At 48.6% G+C, this 23,489-nt stretch overlaps 1 protein-coding gene and 1 long non-coding RNA gene across 2 annotated transcripts; one reads left to right on the top strand and one right to left on the bottom strand.

Annotated features, from left to right (window-relative positions):
* Window positions 1-2,218: 2,218 nt before the first annotated feature.
* On the bottom strand, window positions 2,219-13,959 carry DHRS7B (dehydrogenase/reductase 7B). The gene is made up of 7 exons (XM_030957868.1): window positions 13,846-13,959; window positions 9,047-9,222; window positions 7,076-7,191; window positions 6,234-6,444; window positions 5,515-5,607; window positions 4,092-4,244; window positions 2,219-3,752 (listed from the first exon to the last, which is right to left on the bottom strand). Exons 1-7 carry the CDS (start codon window positions 13,863-13,865, stop codon window positions 3,547-3,549), a joined length of 975 nt encoding a protein of 324 aa, XP_030813728.1. The 5' UTR covers window positions 13,866-13,959; the 3' UTR covers window positions 2,219-3,546.
* Window positions 13,862-21,154, top strand: LOC115908922. Its single transcript, XR_004061132.1, has 4 exons — window positions 13,862-14,038; window positions 15,526-15,589; window positions 19,655-19,808; window positions 21,033-21,154. It is a non-coding gene; the product is annotated as an uncharacterized LOC115908922 (long non-coding RNA).
* Window positions 21,155-23,489: the final 2,335 nt, after the last annotated feature.

Here is a 23,489-nt window from a genome sequence, read left to right as displayed (position 1 = left end):
GCTTGCTCCTGCTGCAAGGCATCCACACGAGCGCACCTTGTAACTGTTACCTGAAATCTTAGAATTCAGTCCTGTGCATTATTCCATTTTTTAGCTCTAAACTCAAAATCTTGTTCTTGGAGTGGGAAGCATTTACTCTTCTGTGACATCTGCCAGTTATTTTTAAAAGATAAGGGCTTGCTGTCTGTAATCTCCTCCCACCACATGGGGAATAGGTGTGGCTGGCATTGGCAGGGCCAGCTTGGCCCAGCTCCAGGTGTTACATTTGAAATAGGAGAGCAAAGGCCTGCAGTGAGAGCTGCCCGTGCACCGTGTGCTCCCTGCTCCAGTGGGAGCTGCAGCCTGACCTTCGCAGCTGAAACACTGCCCTTGACAGGGGTCAGACCCCAAATTCTGCCTTTCTGTCTTCATCTCTCCAAACTGCCACAGCAGGCACCAAGGTCTCCCTGTCCTCACCTCCATGGGCTGTTCTGACCGCGGTTCTGACCTTTGCTTCTCTGCTGAGCAGGACACACAGCCCATTCTCTGTGTGTGCTGGGCAAACTGGGTTTGCTGGGTGCCCCAGCCCTGAGCTCCAGCACAGGCAGCTGTACCTGAGGGGGCTGGAGGAGCTCCAGTGGCACTGGGATATTTCTGGGTGGCAGCAGCCCTTGTACAGTGGCTGAGCTCTCTCCCTCCAAGGTTAAAAGAAGCTGGGATCCAGAGCATCTATTTATAGCAACAATGTACAGTTGTCTTGGCAGAGAGGAGGCAAAGAAATGCAGCTACTTCATCTCTCAGTGGTCAGGCCAGGCTGGGCAGGTTGCCCTCCCACCCTGACGTGTTTCCAGAGTCCTGCTGGATGGATTTGAAGCCAGTGGCACATCTGCCACAGCTACTACTGCTTATTGCTACAGAAGGCCCTGAAATAACCTTTGTGCTGGCCACACCAGAGGTGTTCCTGATCTTTTTTTACTCAGTGCAGGATAATTCTCAGAGCTCTTAGTTCCTTTTCTGCACCAAACCTCTGGGGTCTTGGTGCTTTTTTGTGTTAAGCTTCCCCTGGTCTGGAATGATCTCTATGGCAGGTTCCCTAAATGCATGGCTGGCATCAGAGACTTGAGTTAAAAATTAGCAATTTTCCTGGGGTCTCTTATTGCAGGAGGAAAGGTGAAAAGTCAGCTTAGCTGCCACAATGGGTAGTTCTGATTGAAAAACACAGCTGTCACTCCATTCTGAGGTGGAGGGGCAGGGGAGTTTGTTTTCCAAAGAATTTCAGTGATAATGTAGCTAAAATGCTTTTTAACATTCTGGTTGTTAGTCAGTCAGGGCTGTAACTGTGCAAGGTGACCTGGGAGAATGAGAGGGGTCTGGAGGGATATTTTAGTACATGGTGAAATGGTAAAACAACTTCCAAAAATTCCCATCCATGTGGAGTGGTGCTGTATCTGCTGTCCCCAGTGCCATCAGCTCACTGGAATCATGAGTGACTGGGGACAAACCTCCCTTCAGAATCCCCCACACTTTGCTGCCCCCCCGCCCACTGTGGATGTGCTCTGGAATGTGCAGCATTCCCCTCATCACAGACAGGGAATTTACCTCCAAAGGGAATGGCTGCACTCTCAGCAACCTCTGCCTTGGAGCTGTAGCTCCCACAGGAACTACAGGAACTCCCTACACATCATTTTCCCCTCAGGCCTGATGTGTTTCACCCCCAGTGCCCTGGATGGGAACACAGAAATGCAAAGCAGCCCCTTGGTCCTTCCTGGGGACCCACGACCTGAAACACCAGAACATGGAGCAGCTGAACAAGCCTGGCAGGAGCATTGCATTTCACCAAGGAACTGAGGAGCTGAGCATGGGAAACAAAAGGAAAAGCACAACTAACACCAACACTCCCCTTGTGGAGAGCAGAGAAGGTAATGCCTTGCTTTCCTCTCTTAACAGGAAAAAAGGTGTCTACACCTGAAAGCTTCACCTTGTCAATCCAAGCCCAGGCCTTTCTGTGACACAGGGAACGTGGCAGAGGATGGATGTCCTGACAGAGCAGCAGCATTGTCATCATTAAACACATCCTGGTTCCCAGAGATCATTTATAGATCTGTACTGGTTAAGAAAAGGCTTTTGGAAGCAGAAGGTCCTGCTGAGCCTGCACACCCATATCAGAGTTTGTGTGACTAATCCTCTGTGTGGATTCACACTGTGTAAGCTAACAGGTCCATAAAGAGGGCTGGGATAAAGCATGTTGTTCTGCAGCTACTCCTGGTACAATAACACCTTGCAGGGATGCAAGGAAAAACAAACCCCTCCTGCTCTCCCTTCCTCTTATGTTATGTGCTGTGAGGAGCTGGAGTAGACCAAGGGGTTCATTTCATAGCAATGTAATTTATTTGTCATCAGATGTGCACTCCCAGGCAGGACATGTGAGGCAGGACACATGGAAAATGCTGGCAAGTGCATGGAGGTGGCAGGAGAGGCCTGAGCCTTGGTTCCTATTAGTAGAGATTATTTCAATTATAAGATTATTTCCGTCCTCTATCTGTGCAGCAGTTCCTTTTTCCTAGTGGTGCTGCTATCCCTCACATGAGGAGAAGGGATGAGGAATAGAACACAGCACCCCTTCAGGCTGTCAGGCTCCCTGAAGTGATACCTGAACAGGCAGGTATCATTCCCCACTGGGTGTGATCCTAATCACCATCTGTGATTGCTTTAAAGCAGATGAGAACAAAGGGTCTGTCTGCTACACTCTGCACTTACACACATGGATTCTTCTCTAGTGCCAGAGAGTGCCTGGCATCCACAGGATCACAGCTGCTCTGAGCTGCAGGTGGCCCAGGTGTGCTGCTGTCACCTGTGCAGTGTGTCCTGGCAGCAGCTGCCCTTCTGTGCTGTTCTACCTGTTCAGTGCTTCCCTGCATTCCTTGGGCTGGGATCCACAGAGCTGTCACTGCAGAATGAACTGTCCCAGTCCATTAGTAGGGCATGATTCTGACAGGTAAAATGATGCCAAATACACCCAAATTGTACATCAGTTACTTCTTTAAAAGTGGCACTGGATTGAGCTTAATTTATCAGCTGACTTGGCACGTTAACAGGCAGAGGCTGTGAAGTTTCCCACTGCAAGCAGCATGTCCTGGATCAGACTGGAAGGAGTGGGAATGAGACACTGATCACGAGAGCTCCCAGCTGAGGACTGTATTTCACAGGGGTGGGGACAGCCAAGGGCTGCTCGTGTGAAGGCAGAACAGGTGGGTTTTATTTGTAGCAGGCCAGTAAAGCTGAGCATGCCTGCAGTGAGGTGAGGAGTCTCCCAGCCAGGGGCCTCCCCAGCTGCAGTGTTCCCCTGAGCCCTCCCTGCAGCCTCAGCTCTCCCCCATTGTCCAAGCACCCGTCCTTCTCCAGCTGAGGTTTAGGTGCTGTCTTCCAGCAGTGTGGAGAAAACCACTTCCCAGTCTCCATGCAGTGGTAAACAGCTTTTTGAGAAAGGATTTTCCTGCAGGAGCACCTCCAGTGATGTCCCAGCCGACTGCAGGGGCTCAGCCTCTCCCTGCTCAGGGCAGCTGAGCTCTAAGAGCCCTTTGCTTTTCTCTCCTTTTTTGCTTTAGATGCCATTAAGGTGAAGAACAGCCTGGGGCAGAGGTTCCTCAGGTAGACAGCCAGGCAGGGGGTCAGGCCAGCCACAAGCACTTCCTTCTTCTTCTGTCCCACCGCGTTGAGAACCACCTGAGCCACCTCGGCCGCCGTCTGTCCCTCGGCCGTGGTCTTGTCCATAACTGCCAAGGGAAAGCTGAGTGAGCACCACCAGCAGCAGCAGCAGGGGAACCCCACTGAGCCCTTTCCTAGGAGTGCTCTAACTGCACATGGCTGCTTGCTCTGGCTCTCACTCCAGCTGGGTATGGGAGCACAGGCAGGTGTTCCTCATGGCTGGCCCTGAAGGCAAGAGTTGCTGTCTGGAAAGGCTCAATTTTGGGGCTTGCTGTTCCTACCCTGCATCCAGAGTTGGTTTTTGATCCTTCAGGGCTAACCTGTGTCCCCACCAGAGGCCATGTGTTGCAAACACACCTTATAATGACATGGAGATGCTTTAGAAAGGGCAGTGAGAGGTATCTCACCTCCATAGCGAGATCCATCCGCTGTGACAGCGTTGAGGGACAGGTTGGTCTGGATGTACCCAGGGCTCACAACTGTCACTTCAATGTCATACTGCTCCACCTCTGCTCGCAGACAGTCAAAGAAGGCCTGGGTAGCATGCTTAGAGGCAGCATCTGGAAAACAGGAAAAGGACTGTGCACCAAGGAGAGGAGCAGGGCTGAAGGAATTTTCACTTTCTGAATGGATTTTTCACTGCAATGCAGCCACTCCTTAGCGAGAGCTGTTCTCCAGCCTCTACGTTTGTTTTTGTTTAGTGAATGGCAGCAACAGGTAGTGGGAGTCAGAGGCAATTTAGGAAGACAAAATGTAAACTCAAGTTCAAAACTGGCTGGGATCCTGAGCTTAATATCACAGCTCTGCCAGAGCACTCCAGAGTGTGCCCAAGCTGCCTCCCACTCCTGATAAAGGAGACCCAAAGCCTTTGGAAGGCAGAGCTGGCTGCCCTGCACGTGCAGAGCAGGTTCAGGGCTTGGCTGCACAAGGGAACAGCAGATCACAAAGGCAGGAACAGCAGGGAAGCGTGGCCTAGGGCAGGATTTTCCCCCATGAAATGGCTGAGTGACTCCTTGTGCTTGGTCACTGCCTGTGGCTGCCACCACCACACCAGGAGCACCAGAGCCAGCTCAGCACAGGCTGAGGACCCTGCAAGGATCCAGGCAAGGGCTGAGCTCCTGCTGCCACATCCACAGGCTCTGGTCCCTGTGAAGCACCCTGGGAGCTCCTCAGAACACACTTCCTGCAGCAACTGGACCCACATCACCTGCAAAACCCCATGGCTCAGACATTCCAGGCTCTCTTCCACTCAGCATCATTCCTGACCCACTGTATGCCATCACCACTCTACTTTGGTGTTCACTTTCAGTGATTTACAGATGCTTCTGTGCCAAATGCTCTCCTCTTAGTTCATCCATCTTTTAAAGGGCTTTTTTTTCAGTAATCCCACCAATATTTCTTGTCATAACTGATTTAGCATGAAGAGTTTGCTGGATCAAGATTGTTTAGGCTTTTGTTCTGGCATTGTTTGTACTACAGCACTTTATAATTTATTAAAACCAAAAATTCCTGCTTTCTTAGAGGAGATAATGCAGACAAATGACAAGGACAAAGTACCTTAAAATTATGGAATTACAGTGACTCAAGATAGGACAATCAAGCTGTTTTCAAAACATATTCTCCATCCCTTAACAACTTTAGGACAGGGCTAAGATTTTGTATTTAAGAGTGGCTGTCAGTGGTTTGTGACCCCATTGAGGGTGATGCACAGCTCTGCCTTCCCTGCACACAGCCAATTCCATGGAAAGTTAAATGTGGAAGCAGGAGCCAAGTATTTATTCAGCCTGGTGCCCCAAATATGTCTTTCCCATCTTCTGTGGAGGTACTTACATGCAGATCTGAAAGGAATGCTTATTTTGCCTTGCACGCTGCTGATGGCCACAATGTGGCCTTGTCTCCTCTTGATCATGGAGGGGAGAAGTGCTAGCAAAGGACAGAAAAGACCCATTCAGAAAACAGTCCTGCCATTGCTGCTGTCAAGAATCAAAGCTTTCAGAGCACTCAGAAATGCTGAAGGGAATTACAAGATCCCTCTTCAGTGCAGGGGCTGGGACAGTGCTTGGGATGCCTCTGACTGAAGCTGTGTCTGCCTGGGAGGGTCACCTGGGAGGAGATTCCTTGTGCCAGAGGCTGCACAAGGGTTGCTGTGGTGGCTCTGATCTCCCACACAGTGGGCAGCAGGATTTGCTTTTCCAGCTACCAGAACATCTTCCCATTTCCTGCAGCTGATACACTCCAGGCTGAGCTTTCTGTGGGACCAAAGCTTCCCAGGAAAGCTGCAGCTCCACTGGAACCCCCACCACGTTCTGTCAGTGCAGACAGGATAACTGGACCTCCTCCCAAGCCCCTGCCAGGCTGGATCAGGAGATGGAAGCAGGGATCATCTCCACTGGGGTATTTCCCACACAGTCATGCCCTCAGGCCTGCCCAGAACCCCAAAGCTCCCTTCAGCCTGTGCTGAACCAGGCACAATGACAAACACAAGCAAAGCTGTGCTCAGCTGGGCTGGTCTGCAGAGGCATCAGCCAAATCCTGTGGGTCACAGGTACCTTTGGTGAGGGCTATAGGTCCAAAGTAATTTGTTTCCATCACTTTCTTATCCACGTGCAGCCCTGTGTCCACAATGGTGCCTCTGAAGCTGATGCCAGCGTTGTTGATCAGGATGTCCACGTGACCCAAGGCCTTGAGGATCTCCTCAGCTGCATTCACCACAGCCTTGGTGTCTGAGAGGTCAAACACCACGGTGTGAGGCTCGTGTGGCTGTGAAGAAACTCAAGTTAGCAAAATACAGTTCAGTGCTGGGTGTGCCAGCTCTGGGATCCCCCAGCTCTGGAAGCACAGGAGCAGGGCCATCCAGACCCTGTTCCATGTGGCAGGAATTCATGGCAGAAACAGGCTGTGCTCCTGTAGCCTCTTCCTTATCCCTGAGCCTAGCCAAGGGACAGGGGAGATCTGCCTCAAGTACTAAAGTTTCCTGTTCTCTTATTAAAGGGAATGCATCTGAAAAAGGCAAAACCTAACCCATGTGTTTTCTGCAGAAGCCACCAGTACCTTTCTTAGCCACAGTCAGCCAGTATAGACATAAAAAATAAAAGCAGAAATAAAATTTTCCAGATTCAGTGTATAAGGTGCAGGTGTAAAGGGTCAGGACACTGCCCTCATGTGCTTTCACTTCCATTTCTAGCCAAGCTGGCTTCTTTCTGGGGGTTTTGACAAGGAATGACAAGCCAGCTCAGTGTACTCCTATATCAGCATCCATCCCTAACCACAGAGCTGTATTTTTCCTATTGCTCAAGAGAACAACTCACAGACAATTCTGTAAGTTCTGTGAGAGCCCAAGCAGAAATCCAGGCCAGGTGAGCCCAGGGGCCTGTCCTGGTGCCACACTCACGTTCTTGCGGTGATTCTTGACAGCACAAAGCTCCTGCACCAGCCCCTTCAGCTTCTCACTGTCTCTGCCACACAGCACCAGCCTGGAGCCAGCTGCATGGAAAGCTTTGGCACATTCTGTGGAGAAGCAAGAAGAGAGAAAAGCAGGCATGTGAATATCAGCCAAAGGACAGACCCACATCAGCCCTGGGGAGAGCTCAAAGTGCTGTTTGCTGCAGGGTCTGAGGCGGCTTCATTGCTGCTGTGTGGTGGCCAGGCTGGCTGACAGAGAGGTCACAGCCATGTCCCCCTCTCCTGGGACTGTGACAGACACATGAGGCAGCTGCTGTGCTCACACATTCTGTGCTGGTTAGACACTTAGTGTGCTCTTCACACATCCTCCCCCTCAGCTGGTCACATTTGCCTCTTCACTTTTGACCACAGTTACCCTGTGTGTGTCATCTAACACAGGTCTTAGGAGTTTCAGTTTTAATGAACACCTCCAGAGGTTCTGGGAGCCTGGGATTTAAGGCCTTCATCAAGGTGATTCTCTTCATGGGGAAAAGCCTGGAGAAGGGATGCCAGGCTATGGTCCTCCTAATTGCATGTCCCTGTCCCCCCTGGGAGTCAGAGGGACAAACTGCTTGTTTGCACAAGGGATGACAGTGGATGGCAATGAACACACAGTAATTAGAGCTGGTCTGGTGTATTAATAACTAGGAGTAAGGGGAGTTGTAGAAGATCTTGCAAATGAGTCAAAAAGGGAGGAAACTTTACAGTACAGTGGTGGAAGTCTCTACACCCCAGAGCACAGAGAGCTCCAGCTGGAAGGTCTCTCCTGGAATACTAATTTCCTCTCTTCTTGATGAGAAGTACAAGATCCTTTGCCACTCCCACTCTTTGGTTGAGGCATTCAGAGAGAACCAGTTCATCTCCTTTGGCCAGTTCCTGAACACCCCTGTCCTTAGGGACAAACTCACATGCAAAGGCAGCATCAATTAAAGCTCTATTTGTTCTAGAAATGTACTCATCCTAATGAGAGGCCTTAATAGCAGAGAGCACCTTGTCTTCTCTTCAAGCAGCTTTTAAAGCAATTATAGAAAGCAGAATTAGAGAATGTAGCCACTGAAGTGAAACATAAGTTTCATTTGGAAAAAAATACTCCCTGGTGTTAATAATGCCAAGAGTTTGACTTTAGAGTGGATGGATTTGTACCTTAACTTGAGGGTGAGGGACAAGGAGAAGGAGTGGAAAGTTTGGCAGAGCAGCTGGAAGTACATGAAGGCAGAACACAACTTCTGGGAGGTTTCACAGAAACAATTTGACTTCCTGGCTTTTTCAGGATTTAGGGAAAAGACCCCTGACAGCACAAGAACAGCATCTAATTCCTTGCTTTGATGAGCTCCAGTTTATAGAAGGTAATTTAAATTTTTTGTACCAAATGTTGAGATTTCCTTGCATATACATCTACAAGAAGAATCAATCAAAATTGCTGTCTGAAAGGAAGGATGATAATGCACTTTTTTGACTTCAGGGACAATATGTAATGATATGGAAGAATCAATAATTTTATTTACACAAATTAAATAGAAAAATAAAACCCAGAAGAAGGTAGTTTATGTAATGGCAGCCTTACTGGCAGCTGTAGTTGGTTCAGAGCTGGAAAAAGCCATTTCAGTCCTTCTTCCCCACCCAGGTGGGGCAGCAAGAGCTGGAGCTTCATGCACAGGACAGCAGTGACCTGAGAGCTGTGCCCAGGCTGCTCTGGTCATTTCCCTGGCATCTCCCAGGTGGTTATTGGAACAGGAATGGTCTCTCCCAGGCTGGCAGGTGCTGGCAGAGTTGATTCAAACCAAGTGGTTATGAGTCAGGTGGGAGCCACGTCTCTCAAAACTCAATCAACAGGAACTTGCAGCTCATTCCTTTGTTCCAAGAGCTGCTCCTGCCACAGCCCCTGCCTGTGCTGCCCTTGGTGGGCTGTGTGTGTCCATACCTTTCCCCAGGCCAGAGGTGGCCCCTGTGATCACCACCACAGCCTCCTGCAGGTAGGTTCGCATCCGCACCCACTGCAGCAGCCGGAACAGCGCGAAGATGCCCAGGCTGCCGAAGAGCAGCGGGATGATGACAGTGCTGGTGAAATCCATCAGCTTCCCTTTCTCAGCTGTCTTCCTAGAGCCACAGGGTGAGAGGAAAGAGATCATTTCACCATGAGGAAAATGAGCAAAGGCCTGAAAATGACTTTGAAATTGTTTTTCTTAACCCTGCCTTAGACCACCAATAAACCACCAAGGTACTTCTGTATCTTCACCATGTTTTCTCATGCCTTCCTTTAGGTTTTGGAAAGTTCACATCAGTACCCAATTTTAAGCACTGAAACAGTAATGTGAACATCCCAGCAGGACACTTGGCATTGCATCCTGTCAGCTGTCCCATCACAAACTTGGGTTCAGGGATGCTGTTCCCATGTTTTGCCCTAAATTCACCCTCTTGTCTGGAAGTTCCTCAGGGCTGGGATATTTCTCCACATTCTTCTGATTGTATAAAACTGTTCAGATTTCTCTAGAACAGCCAGTACCAGAGTATCTACAAGCCAGAGATCAGTTACTGTGTGTTATCCCAGATGGATATAAGCCAGTCTGTCTTTTGGAGGCTCCAGGTTTTCTCTCTGAGCCAGTAATTTGCTTAACACACTGAAATCTCATCCTGGGATTGGATTCTGATACCAAGGCATAGCCCTAATCTCCTTGCTAAGCCATTCCTTCAAGAGAGTAGTTTATGTGACAGCTTCCTAAGGGCCAAAGAGCAAGTGGGACTCCTGTGAAAAGGCCACTGATTTTTCCTCTGTATATCCCTGAGCTTTTATCAAAGCTTGGTGTAAGAGTAAAGTTAATTACAACCCCTTCCTGAAATCTTCTGGGTCACACATGAAGTCAGAACCACACATCAGAGTATTTTCCCTTCCCTTCTTCTTTCTCATGCAGGCAGAGTTTGAACTCTTGCAGTGTGAACTGCAAGACAGGCCTTTACTGGGAAATTCTGGGCACACAACTTGTGCTCCTTCCAACAAAAGGAGAGCATGAGAAGAGAAAACAAGAGGTAACTACAATGCCAAGGCAGAATCCAGTGTCACTGAGGGGATGGCAGAGGCTCTGCATGCCATGGAACAGAGCTAATGTGGAAAATGTCAGGCTCTTCCAGATACCCATCAGGGGCTTGGAGAGAATTCCTCAAATAGTTGCTCAGTGAACAGCTTGCTGAAATAATAGTGAACTGAATAAAATAACTATTTCTGGGGGTACAGCTGGAACACAATAAAATAACACATAAAGGCAGCTCTAAATACACTTGGCAAGGTCTAAAAACAAAACCACCAAGGTAGAAAACAAATCTTGGGGTGCTTTGGAGCTTCCCATTCCCAAAGTGATTTCTGTGTGTCTCAAGTCCTTCCTGGTGGGATGCAGTGTGGATCATGCAGGGAAACACCAGAGCAGCAGCTGCCCAGGGCACAGGGAGTGTGCCCAGAGTGGGAAAGCAGAAACCCCAAAGGAGGATTCAGCTCAGGCACTGCAGAGCATCTTATTCCTGCACCCCTGTGCTGGGAGTGCACCCAGGGTGTGTTTGGCACTGGTTTGCAGCCAGGGACTGGGATAGTTCATTTGACATAAGAGAATGGATCTTCCCTGAAATAATTCCTGGGGAAGAGATGTTTTGACACAAGGCCACTGGATTTTCAGGCTGGATGAGAAGGTTCTCCTGACTGGTTCATGCTCAGCAGCTGCCTTCTTTACAACTCCCCTTTTTTGCTCTCTCAAAAGTCTCTTGAGATTCACAGCACAAAGTGTGGGCAGGGACAGCAGGTGCTGTGCTGACATTGGGCTTACAGGACATTCTGGAATCAGAAAAAAAACCCTCAGCCCACGTTCAGGCCCTTTCATTATTTCCCAAGTGGGAGCTGACAGCTGCACTGGCACTTGCTTCATGGGGCACTGGAAAAATCTGGCCCTGCTGTGGTTTCAATGCAGCTGCAAAGGTAACTGAGAAGAGGGGCCTTTCCTGACACCTCCCCTAACTAAAGCACACTGAGATCTGAAAAACATTTCTAATCTTTTATTGTATTTCTTTCCTTTTTCTCATGTTATGCACAGGAACTGGGCAGATTGTCCATCTCTGCCTGAGGGCTGCAGCAAACCAAGAACCCAGGCAGGAGCAGCAGCCTGCTCTGGCAGCTCCCAGCTGGAGCCTGAGCCAACAGGTAACAGCTCTGGGGAGGGGAAACATGGCATGGGAAGAGAAGGAGAGGAGCCAGAGGGACAAGGAGTTGCCAATCAGAGATGTAAATCCCTTTTATATATATTAGATAGATAGATAGATAGATAGATAGATAGATAGATAGATAGATAGATAGATATAGATAGATATAGATATGTAGATATATAGATATATAGATATATAGATATATAGATATATAGATATAATATATATTAATTATATATTAAGTATATATTATATATAATAATATACAAATATATTATTATTAATACATTATATGGATATAACATCTTTATTATATACTATATTAATATTATTTTATGTTATTAATTATATATTATCTGTATTATATTATTGGTTGTATATTGTTAATCTTATAGAATTATTAATAATATTATATAATTAATATTATATATAATGTATATTTTTGGGGCCATGCAGATGCAGTGCCTTCTTCCAAGGTGCTCAAATGGCCTCTTAAAAAAAACCCACAACAAAGAAAATCTCAGTTCAGTCAGACTTGAGAGAGAGGACAACCCAGCTGAGTAAATCATTTGGGACAGAAGAACTTCTGTAGCACTTCAGACCTCCAGCAACAAGTTTTGCTTTGATTTTGTGCTTCTATCACAACCCCAACTTTAGGTGACACTGAAGCAGCCAAAGGCAGCCCAGAGCAGAAAATGCTGTGTCACATTGAAAATGGGGGTGAGGGTGGGGGACACGTGGGGGTCACAGCTCATCTGGGATGCACTGACCATCCCAGGCCTCCTGCTCTGAGCTCTGAGACCCCAGCATCACCTCAGGTCAGTAATTTGGGTATTGAGGCTGAAAAAACCCCTCTGTTTTTAACAGGTAATGTTTCTTACACCAGGCTTTCAGCCTGGGAGAAGCCTCTGCTCATTAACTGCAAACCAAGCCCTGGAATTCCCAATTCTCCATCCCAAAGGGCAGGATTGGAACATGCAGGTTACCAGAGAGCAGAAAGAAGAACACTGATAATGTCAGCAAATACAGGTGATAGGAAACTTTTTTTGAAACTTTTTAAATCACATTTATCCACTTATTGGATAAATGTGATTTATTCCCATAGAATAAATCACATTTATCCAATTAAAAATAAACCCAGAACTTTCCCCTTAAAACAAAACTGGGTGTTCTCTTGTAAAAGTCAGGACAATGGTTTCTGAAGGAACAAGGAACATTCATTATTCATTAATAAGGTCAAGGATGCAAAGATGAGACCAGATCCTAAAGAACCAAACCCCTGGAAGCTTCCCCAAAGCTGATTGTGCAGCTCCAGGCTCCCAGAATCACACTGTCCTTTAGGTGACAAGTGGCACCAGCTGGGAGGCTGCAACCCCAAACCCAACAGCTGGGGGGATAAAAGGAAGAGGAAAAAAATCTGATTTTCCTAAGGAAAAAAGCACAGCCCCCGTGGGCTTGAGTGAGGGCTTTAGTGTGAAGAAAGCACAAGGTCCTACCTGAGAAAGGAAGGGGCTCACCAACAGTGGCTCTGAGCTGGAGCTGCCTCGGTGCTGCCTCAGGACAGCCCCGAGTTAAATGTGGAACTGGCAGCGATCCAAGCAAGTGTCCAATGCCAGCCCAGCCCGGGCTGCCTCTAAAAACAAACCCAGGGAACACAGCCCTGACCTTTGCAGGGCACGGGGAATTCAACCCCCACACGGACAACACAGAGGGAGCTCCAAGGCTGAAAGCAGAAAAAGCGGCTCAGGAGGAATGCAGAGCTCCTCATCCAAACACGGAGCAGGAGGAGAGCACAACCCAGCTGGAATTCCCAAAGAAAGCTGGAATTCCCAAAGCCAGCCAGATCCAGATTGCTGCTGGATCTCCGCAGTCCTTCAGTGCATCCTGCCTGAGTTCTTCAACCCACGGGGCAGCAAAAAGGGAAAAAATGTGTTTGCAGCACCCAGAAACCAGCCCGGACTTGAGGAATTACCTGGAATCCCACCTGCTCTAGTGGAAGGTGCTGGCAGGGGTGGAACGAGATGGGATTTAAGGTTCTTTCAGCCCGAGCCAGCCTAGGATTCTATGAAATCGTTTTCTCTTATCTTCCTGTCCCTTTTACTCAGTACAAAGTGTAATTCCAAAGTGTAATTCCACCCACACGGAATTCCTCCGTTGGTGTTCGGGACAGAAACAAAGGCGGCCTGATCAGAAAACTCAAACATTCGTTGTTCCAAATAAAGCGTTTTGCGGACATTTACCAAATCAAGAACCATCTAAACCTCCATGAGGTGAGGCCATGACGGCCGCCTGTCCCTGGTTTATCTGTACCTGGGTTTTTAATTTATCTGTAATTGGGTTTTTAATTTATCTGTAATTGGGTTTTTAATGTCGGCACCAGCGGTGAACTCTGTCCCGGAGAGCGCCGGGCGTCCCTGCCCGCCCCAGCGCCGCCTTCCCCCAAGCTCTCCCGCATTCCCCTGAGCCTCGCAGCCCCCCGGGCCCTCCCGGCTGTCCCTCCTGTCCCTCCCTGTCCCCTCCTGTCCCCTCTGTGCCCACCTGGCCGCCGCCGTCACCATGGCCACCGCCGGAAGTGGGCCCGGGCCGCTTCCGCCCGAACTCCTCTCCCCGTGACGCCAACCGGAAGTGGCTGTGGAAGAGCAGCTGCCCTCACTTGTCCTCCCGACTGTGCAGCCCGGCCGGGGAGCGGCAATGCCAACCAGGGGTTCCGCCCTCACGGGGTTCCCCACCGGTGAGTATTGCCCTCAGTCCCAGAATCCCAAAATCCCGAAGGGGTCAGGCTGGAAGGGAATGTGGGGCGTGGGTTCAGCCTCCCTGCTCAGGGCCGTCCCAGAGCACGACACAGGGTTGCTCTGGAATATGGCCGGTGAGGGAGGGAGGCTCCACAGCCGCTCTGCTCTCCCCTCAGAGCTCGGGCGCTGTGGCATCGGCACAGGACACCCCCAAAATCCCCTCCTGAGGGTGACACAGGCACAGGACACCCCCAAAATCCCCTCCTGACGGTGACATCGGCACAGGACACCCCCAAAATCCCCTCCTGAGTGTGACACTGGCACAGTTCAGGGCTGTGTCCTCACTGTGCCTGTGAGGAACAGCAGTAAATTCCTGTAGGAGAAAAGAGACATTTCTGCAGAGCCTTTTTCAAATCTGTGATGGGGAAAAACCCAGATTTCTCTGATTTTCCAAGAACTCTGTGCAGAAATGGGGTCTGGATGTGCAGCTGTAAATCCCCTGGCACTGATGAGGGCACAAACCTGGCCCCAGTGATCCCAAAGTCCAAATGTGTCAGGATTCTTACCCTGAGGAAGGAAAGGCAAAGGGATTGCTCTTAGTGAAGCTTTTTGTGAAGTTTTTGTGATTCCATTTACAGAGGAATCAGAAATACTGAAAGGTTTCCAAGGGTATTTAATCCCAGATGTCTTTCCCTGTGCACAGCAGAGAGATAAAGGACAGTTTTTTGCAGCAGTTCTTTGAAAGGTGGTTTTATCATCCATTTTTATGGTAACTTTTTTCTGCTCCTCTCTTCTAATAGGGAAAACACTGAAATTAATTCAAAGCTTCAATGCTGGTTCATCATTAGTAAGGGATCAATATTTCAGGGAAAAGATGAGAAAATAATTCAAAATCTTCCTAAAAATTACTGTCTGAAAGGAAGGATGATAATGCACTTTTTTGACTTCAGGGACAATATGTAATGATTTGGGAGAATCAATAATTTTATTTACACAAATTAAATAGAAAAATAAAACCCAGAAGAAGGTAGTTTATGTCATGGCAGCCTTACTGGCAGCTGTAGTTGGTTCAGAGCTGGAAAAAGCCATTTCAGTCCTTCTTCCCCACCTAGGTGGGGCAGCAAGGGCTGGAGCTTCATGCACAGGACAGCAGTGACCTGAGAGCTGTGCCCAGGCTGCTCTGGTCATTTCCCTGGCATCTCCCAGGTGGTTATTGGAACAGGAATCTGTTCAAATGCTCTCTCCCAGGCTGGCAGGTGCTGGCAGAGTTGATTGAAACCAAGTCCCACAGCAAAGGCTCAGACTGGAGCTGCAGCTGCAAAGTCAGTGGAGTAAAGCTTGACTTTGTTGCTTTGACTGGATTCCATTTCCTTAGGTTAATCTAATGTAATTAGCAAGAAATTCACCTCTGATTTAAAGCTGCTCATTGATACATCATGCACTGGGATTAGAAGATTTACTGATGTCAACATGTCTTTGTTCTCAGAACCATCAGTGAAGACTCTCCCCCACATCTAGGACTGGTTTGCAGACTGGGCAAGCCCCAACAGGTAAATGTTGGCATATTGTAAAACTATGCTTGTTGGTTTTATTTGCACTCAAATCTCTTTCCTTTCTCATTTCGTCAGGCCACAACTGCAGAGGGCTGGAATCCTTTTAGCATGTTAACACTTCCTTGACAAACATCCTGCTGTTCTGTTGCTGCCCTCTTGCAGTGCAGGAGCTCTTTCTTGAGGGGGAGAAAAGAAAAAAATCTCCAAACTCAAGGATTTGAGTTTGCACTTGTGTTTGGTGACATCTGCAATCACTGAGTGCAGATCTGCAGCCTTTTAACCCTAATCTCTAGGGCAGCAATTTTGTGCCCTAGTTCCTGTGGGCTCTTATTTGTCACTTTTTCTTTTTCCAGGAGTATAAGATGCAGCTTCTTTCTGTAAGAAAAGCTTTGGTTGCTTACCCTAAGAGCAAAGATCTGGGCAGAAATCCCCACAGGGTAACAAAACCCTTCCCCAGGGAAAACATCCTTGAACTAGTTTGAACTGAGAGCTCCCAGTTTCACAGTGCCTGTGGCTGGGAGATGTAAATGTTCCAAGGGCTGTGGCAGGATTAAAGATTTTCTTGTCTCAGCCTCTCATACAAGAGTGCAGACTCTCATCCTCCCCTCCCTGCTCCCATAATTTGAGTCAATGAAAACATTCTAAGGTGGTAGGGGGAGAAAAAACAGACCTAGTATGGAAAACAGACAAATAAGGGTTTCTCAGGGCTTTTCCAGTTCTTTGCCTTTGCAGATTTGTCTGTGTCCCTTCCAGACAGTGACCCCAGAAGATGCTCTTATCTTTTGCCTCAGTTGTAGTTCTGGTTTGGAACTGGGCTCTGACTCAAGGACACCAAACTCCTTTCAGAGAACTTTCTGGGTACTTGGTCACTATTTCTCTCAGCTCTTGTCTCTGGGAGAATTTTGCTGCAGGTTCAGTTCATTGCAGTTCAGTTTTTTTCCACCACCTGAGTATTATTTTTCTTTCCCAGCTATTTTCTATAAGGTTTGTTTGTAATTACTGTCTCCTCCAGAGCCTGCACTGCAGCATTTCCAAGCTCAGTGTGAGAACAGTGTAGACTTAGTGAAACTGCATTTCTGATGTGTGATCGTGCTGCAAATCCCCAATCCTTGCAGATAACCCAAGAGCTGGGGAAGAGGGAGAGGCAGCAATATCCTCTCCTCCTGCAGATGCCCACACTCCACAGCCACATTAATGCAGCTGAATGCTTCCAGGGGAGAGACAGTGATGTTTTGTCACACACAGAAATGGCAAAGCTGAGGCACCATTTCCATAAACAGATGCTAATTGTGGTTGTTTTAATTGATGAGAGGACAGCTGAACAGAAGTATTTCCTACCTGCAGCTTCACTGCTCTCAGGATACTCAGCCCTGTCCTTCTGCTGCCTTTACTTCTTGGTTTGGAGGAGGAAAAGCAGGTCCACGCTGAGGGCTGGGCCCCCAAGAGCTGTAAAGGTGCAGGCACATCTGCAGAGGAGAGGAGAGCCCATCCCTGTCTGGGTTTGGGTGGGTCAGGAAGGAGTTAAATGACAGCAGAGGGAGAGGCTGTGCTATTGTTCAGGCATCCCTGGGTCCAGGGTGGCTGATCTCTATTCCCGGATCTGCCTCTGGCTTCCTGCACGACCTTGGACCGCTCCCTTACCTTTTCTTTTCCTTAGCTCCCAAACTACAACATGGAAATCCTTCTCTTCCTGTGGTGCCTCGTTCCCTGCGGGATTCAGGGGGCTGAGGTTCGCTGGTGGGAGACGAGGGGAGCACAGGAACGCGTTTCCACTCAGAAAGATTTAAGGAGAAGGCAGCAATTTTTGGGGCATGTTCCTGTTCGTTCAGGTCCAGCACGGGCTGTGCATATTTGGGTGATTTTTGGGGTTTTTTAGCAGCAAACTTGTGGTGAAAGGCAAATGTTGGTGCAGCTGCCCAGAGCGCTGCCAGCTGCAAGGAGCCTGTTCTTCACTAGATGGTGCTTTGATCAAAGATTTGGATAAGCGCAGTTCTTTCTGCACAGAATTTCCTAATTTTTTTCTTCCCCAGTCTCCATTCCTGCCCCTTTTTCTGTGCTTTAACACCACGGGGGACACTTAATGATGCTGGATATCGAACAAGGCTAATCTGTGGTATTGCAGGCTCCAAGCACCCACCAGCCCGCCGGGCTCCCGGGCTTTGGGGTTTGAAGTGTGGATCAGCGCTGCTGGGCTGTGGCAGAGAATTGAATTCTTTCCGTGTTTTCTATTCCCATAAGGAAAAGGCTTCAAAGAGCAGGTCCCCTCCCCCTCTCTGCTGGTGAAGGGCATTTAGGGAAGCTGGGAAAGAAATCCAGCCCTGACAGACGCATTTATTTAACAAACCACTGCCTTTCCCTACCTTAGCAGAAAACTGGGTGTTTTTTAAAAAGGGGATTGCTGCTTTTATATCCATCTTTGTATTCAGGAGATGGTTACCTAGCCAAGGTCATTGCTGCTGCGTGCCTGGATCGAGCAGCGAGCCATCCTCCTCTTCGTGAATGAGCGCTGCTTTCAGTGGGGCTCTCCCAAGGAAAAAATAGGAATTAGGCTTGGATCTGGGCAGCACAAGGTCCCAAGCCGCTGAGAGATCCACAGGAACAGCGTCCCCTTTTCCAGCGGCAGCAGAGGGGATGAATGAAGCTGTAATCAAACATTTCCTGTGCAGACATGCACGGGGCTGGGCTGGGCTGTGACAGCCTGTTCCAATCCGGCACACACGGGGAGAACCGGCGGCTGGGCCCCCGCCACGTCTCCCTGGGGCTGTCGCCTCCCTGGGGACGGTCCCTGCAGGCCGGTGTCGCCAGCGCCTCGGTGCCAGGCGGCTGTGCCAGTGCCCGCGGGCATCCCGGCGCTGCCGGCGGGTCCCATCGCGCACAGCTCCCTCCCCGTTTTGGCGAACATCGATGAATGGGCTGGGGCTGGGCTGGGGCTGGGGATGAGGCTGGGGCTGGGGATGGAGTGGGGCTGGGTTGGGGCTGGAGATGGGGATGGGCTGGGGCTGAGGCCGGGGCTGGGGTTTGGTGGCCGCTCTGACCCCACAGCCACGCTCAGTCACAGCCCCAGACCTCGCTCCTGCCGCCAGCACCGCACCGGCCGCTGCTGCCAACGCCAAGATCGTGGGTTCGATCCCCGGATGGGCCGTTGACGTCCGAGTCGGGCTCGGTGATCCCTGTGGGTCCCTCCCAGCTCGGAATATCCCGGGATTCTGTGCCTGCAGAATTCTGTGTGTGCTGGCCAGGCCCGCAGCAGCCCGCTCCTCACATGCAGGATGTTGTGCTCATGGCAGCGGTGTCCCCACAGCAGGGACACAGCGCTGCCGGACTGCGAGGGACACAAAACTCCTCTGGGGAGCGGGAGCTACCACGGATTTCTGTGTCATTCCCCTGTTAGCGTCCCACTGCACATGCATTTGTGCATCGTTATTAAGATATTGATGCTGACTAAACCCTGACCCTGCATCACACAGAAATTCGCCCAGAACTGTGGGATTCAGGGAGAGTGAGAACATTTCCTCACATCTCTTCCATCTGGAGAGCAAACCCCTCTCCCAGTCCCTCCTGCCTGACAGGAAAGGGGCTTGGTGACCCAGGAATTGCATCACTGCAATGTGCAGATTTTTTTCTTTTTGTTTTCCCCTGAAATGTGCTTGTTTTATTGTTTTCCTCCGATGGAATTTGCCAGCGTGTCCCACATTACGTGGTTCTGAGATGTAAAAGCAACATACCTGTATGGGGGAGAGAATGAGTGGTTTTCACTGTGCAGGCTGGCTCTTCCTTCCCTCCTCCCTTCTCCCCACATCCCCATGTGCTATGGAGCCAGCTGCTCCCGGAATAGTTTGGGAATGAAATGTCACCATTTGAAACTGGTGAGTCACACTTTTGGGAGGAGGGGAGGAGAGAATCTGAAATCTTGCCGTGTGGCAGAGCGTCTCCTGGTGAGTACAGAGAGATTTTTAAAACCACAGACTCCCTGATGATGGAGTTGAGGGGCTTTGAACAGAGGCTGCTGGGTGTGTCCACGGTGCTTTTTTTTTTTTTTTTTTTTTTTTTTTTTTTTTTCAGGAGGATCTCAAAATCTTCTGCAAACTTGAATTTTCTTCCCCAACATGCCCACTGCAGCTGGATGCTGGTGCCTCCTGCAGCAGCCCTGGGTTGTATCTGTCTGACAACACACCTCCAGTGACTCTCTTAATTAAGTCTCCCTCACTGCTGCGAGGTGTGTAATTACAGCGAGACCTGACTTAAGCATCCACTCGAGGGACTAACAAAAAGAATTCTTTACCAGAGCAGGGAGGAACAGAACTTTACTGAATAAATTTTTTAAAATATATTTTAGGGGAAGTTTATTAAACAAGGAAGGGTAATTATTTTGGGTTTTCTTTCTCCCAAAATAAGGATGATGCCTTTAATATACTGAGCATTAACATAACCAGCTTTTCTTTTCCTACCAAAAGCACACTTGAGAAATTCTGTCTTTTAACAGAGATTACTATAAAAAAGTGTCAATTAGTGCAAATGGTGACAATGATCTTGCAAAATTAACTACTGTTTATCAGAAGCTCAGCAGTTTTCCCTCTCTGCCCAAGCCCAGTGACAGATTATTTTAGTGAAAGGGCAGCACTCAGGATTGCAGTTTTAGGGTGCTCTAACCAGCTGGCAGCTTGGCCTTGCAGGTACCAAGAACGGTGTGTCTGGAGGAAGCTGTAACACTAATGGTGCCTCCCAAGGAGCTGTAGCAGTTCCAGGAGGGTGGATTTTGGCTGTTGCTGCCCCAGCTCGCTGTCAGGGTTCCCAGTCCTGCCCCAAGGTGGCAGCTGGGCTCTGGATTAATACCCACACACAGCCCAGGGTATTAATCCAAGCCAGCAATCATTTCAGGTTCTGTTGCTATTCCGAGCACTGCGGTGACACAGAGAGATGTGCCACCCATCCTGCAGCCCCAGTGATCTCCAGCTGAAGCACAGGGAGAGGCTGGAAATAGGAATATCAGAAATAGCCCCCAGAGGGGCTGTCAACCCTCAGGTCCCACCTTCAGTGGCATTCTGAGTTCATGCTGTGAGTAAAACTCCCAAATTGCTCACCAAGCTTGCAGCGAACTTGGTGGGGATTTTGCAGGCATAAGGCCCTGGAGGGTTTGATGCCATCTCTGCTTTATTTGGAAGACTTAGCTCAGAGCAAGATTTTATGAAGTGTGCATTTCTATCTCAAATTCTAGATAGCTTTAACTAGAAACCCACATCCTCCATTGTCACTGGATTTGACAGAAAACCCTGGCTGCAGAAATTTGCTGCAGAGCCTCAGATTTTCAATACAAAATAAAACAACCTCAGAGACAGCATTGAAAAGTCAAATCTGGGTGCTATTCCACGTGCATTTTCTCAGCAGAAAAGCCTGTTTATTTTCTTAACTGTATCACTGTTGCTCTTTTTTCTTAACTCAGACTGTCACAGTGATTTTGCACTGCGGGGCTCCACAGAGTCCAACCAGCAACGCTGCAGGAGCTGAAAGTTGCAGCAGCAATGCAGGAGTGAGCCAAGGAGCCAGGTCAGAAAAGAGAACCCCTCTGGGTACCTGCTGCACCCTCAGGTGGGAACTTGGAGCTATTCCAAACCAGTAACTCCTAAGAGATGGGAATATCAGTGGATTATCTATTCTGAGGCATAATGACAGCATTTTAGTGCTTGGTATTATCTTACCTCTGTTTGTTCTAGCAGAGGTGTCTGCCTGCTGGGTTTAGCTCCCCACATTCCTGATGGGGATTCCCTTTAGCCTGCAGCTTCCTGCAGATAACTCCCATGATAATGCTGGGAATGATCAGTGTAAATACTCCCTATGGAAAAGCAGCTTGTTTCTCAGAATGAGGTTATTGTCCTTTCAAATAGAGTAACAAAAGACAAATTTACTGAGTATACAACTCACTGAAGTACTGCGTCTTTCAGAGATACGTGATGATTTCTTTAAAACTTGGTGGATTTTTGCCCAAATCAAAGGATTTTGTCTCATCAGCTACAGTGGGATTTCCCAGAGGGCCTGAGACAACACATCCTCAGCCTCTTGGACCTTGGCTGAACTGATACATAATGTGTGGAAGTCTTCCCAACAGGAACAAGCAACCCTGGAAGGCCAAGATTACCACTGATCTGGTTTTGGGGGAAAAAAAAAAGAAAAAGACAACTGAAATGACGTTGGACATTCATTAGCAGAGCATTGTCAGAACACAATAGAAGAACAGACAAAAGCCAGTCCAGATTCTGTGGTATTTCCTAAAGGGCTCCCTCTGGCACATAGCTATTCCCTGCCAATCCTTCTGTATTGTTTTTGATAATGAATAGAAGCTGAACAGATGATTGTTGTATTGTCCACTAAGTGATTCATTTACATTAAATAGTGCTCCAAAAGTAGGCTTTGGGTGGACTTTTTTAGTCACTTCAGTTATTTATTTATACAGTTTAATTACTGTCTTTTAACTCTCCACTGTAATAATTATTTCCTGATTGCTTCAGCTAAATTACTCCTCTGAAGTCAGTGGTCCAACAAGCCCTGACATGAGAAGCAGCATCCATGCATTTTCAAAAGAGCTTAATTTTGAATGGCCACCTCCAGGGAAGTGCTCCTGCTTTGGGAAGGTGCTGAGATTCCTGAGCACCTGCAGGTCCCTGGTGTCCCTGGTGCCTGGCACTGAACGAAACAGAAACTTTTCTGCATAAACCATCTCAGCTCCATGAATTTCCATGTTAACCTCTCAACTCCTGCTATATCTTCACCAAGGTTCTTGATTGACCCAGGGCTTCCATTGCAATTTCAGAGTTGTCTTACAGAGGTCAAAAGTTTTGGTTTGCTTTGGTTTGGTTTGATTTGGTTTGGTTTGCAAATGTGACAGATATTATGTGCTCGAGGCTATATTGTTGGAGAAGAATCTTCAATGTGAGAAGATATTTAGCCCCAAATCCACATCCAGGGCTGCATGACCACTAATTTGGGTGTACTAATGGGTGGGGGAGAATGACATGTACTGAAGGGCTCTTTGATGGCTTAAGAATTTAGGAAATCAACACTCCAGGCCTTTTGATCTCCAGTTCTATGAGAAGCTGCATGAATTTGTTGAGTGGCTGCAGTTACATCTCAAATTCCCTGATGTTGTAATTATTCTGTCGTCCCTATTCCATGTACAAGGCAGGGAAGCAGGGACACAGAGAGAGGAAGGGAACAGCCCCAACAGTGTTGAGCTGTCCATGTCCTGTGGCCCCAGTTTAAACCTCTCAGGACAGAGCAAGGCAGCCTTTGCAGGCTGACATTTCCTCAGTCCCCTCTCCTTCCATTTGGGAAAAACAAACTTGCCAGCCCTGTGCCAAGATCCCAAAGAGAGAACAGAAGTTTGTTTTGGAGAGTTTAGATGCCTGTACCTGGCAAAATGAGGCAAGACTGACTTTTTGCAACCAATTTCCTACCAACACCTCAGCCAAATGAACACAGAGGACAAGAACATTCCAGTTCCACTGCAGCCTTCCAGCTCCTTGCCATTCCCTACTGCTCTGGCTACAGAAACTGGGCAGAAGCTGCTGTGTGACTACCTAAGCTTTAAGTCTCTGTTTGTGTCACATTTTTGTTACCCAGCTTCAGAAACTGCCTTTACCTGGCCTGTGATTAAAGCAAACTACCCACCCTCAGCATCTGCCTGAGCTTCAGCCTTCATCTGGGCTATGTGGCATCATCATCAACCCAGATAAGACTCAGCAGACACAGAAACAAAACCATCCCTCTCTCTGCATAAACCCACAAAGCAGTGCCAGGGTTTCCCCCGCTGGCTCCCACTTTGCCCCTGCAGCGTTGCTCTCCCCGTGTTCCTGCTCTCCCAGGGCTCTGTGCTCAGTGGCAGCCTGGAATCCAACCCTGCATT

Source organism: Camarhynchus parvulus, chromosome 14, assembly GCF_901933205.1.
Source record: "Camarhynchus parvulus chromosome 14, STF_HiC, whole genome shotgun sequence".
In the NCBI taxonomy this organism is placed as follows: Eukaryota; Metazoa; Chordata; class Aves; order Passeriformes; family Thraupidae; genus Camarhynchus; species Camarhynchus parvulus.
This window is presented reverse-complemented; position numbering and strand designations above follow the sequence as displayed.

What these genes read in the sequence shown, in the direction of transcription:
- DHRS7B (XM_030957868.1), bottom strand. Translation starts at nt 13,865, where the DNA reads ATGGTGACGGCGGCGGCCAG. An exon ending in ACCTATAGCCCTCACCAAAG is followed by an intron (nt 5,608 to 6,233) that starts GTACCTGTGACC and finishes GTCCTTTGCTAG; the next exon opens with CACTTCTCCCCTCCATGATC. An exon ending in GGATGGATCTCGCTATGGAG is followed by an intron (nt 3,753 to 4,091) that starts GTGAGATACCTC and finishes TTCCCTTGGCAG; the next exon opens with TTATGGACAAGACCACGGCC.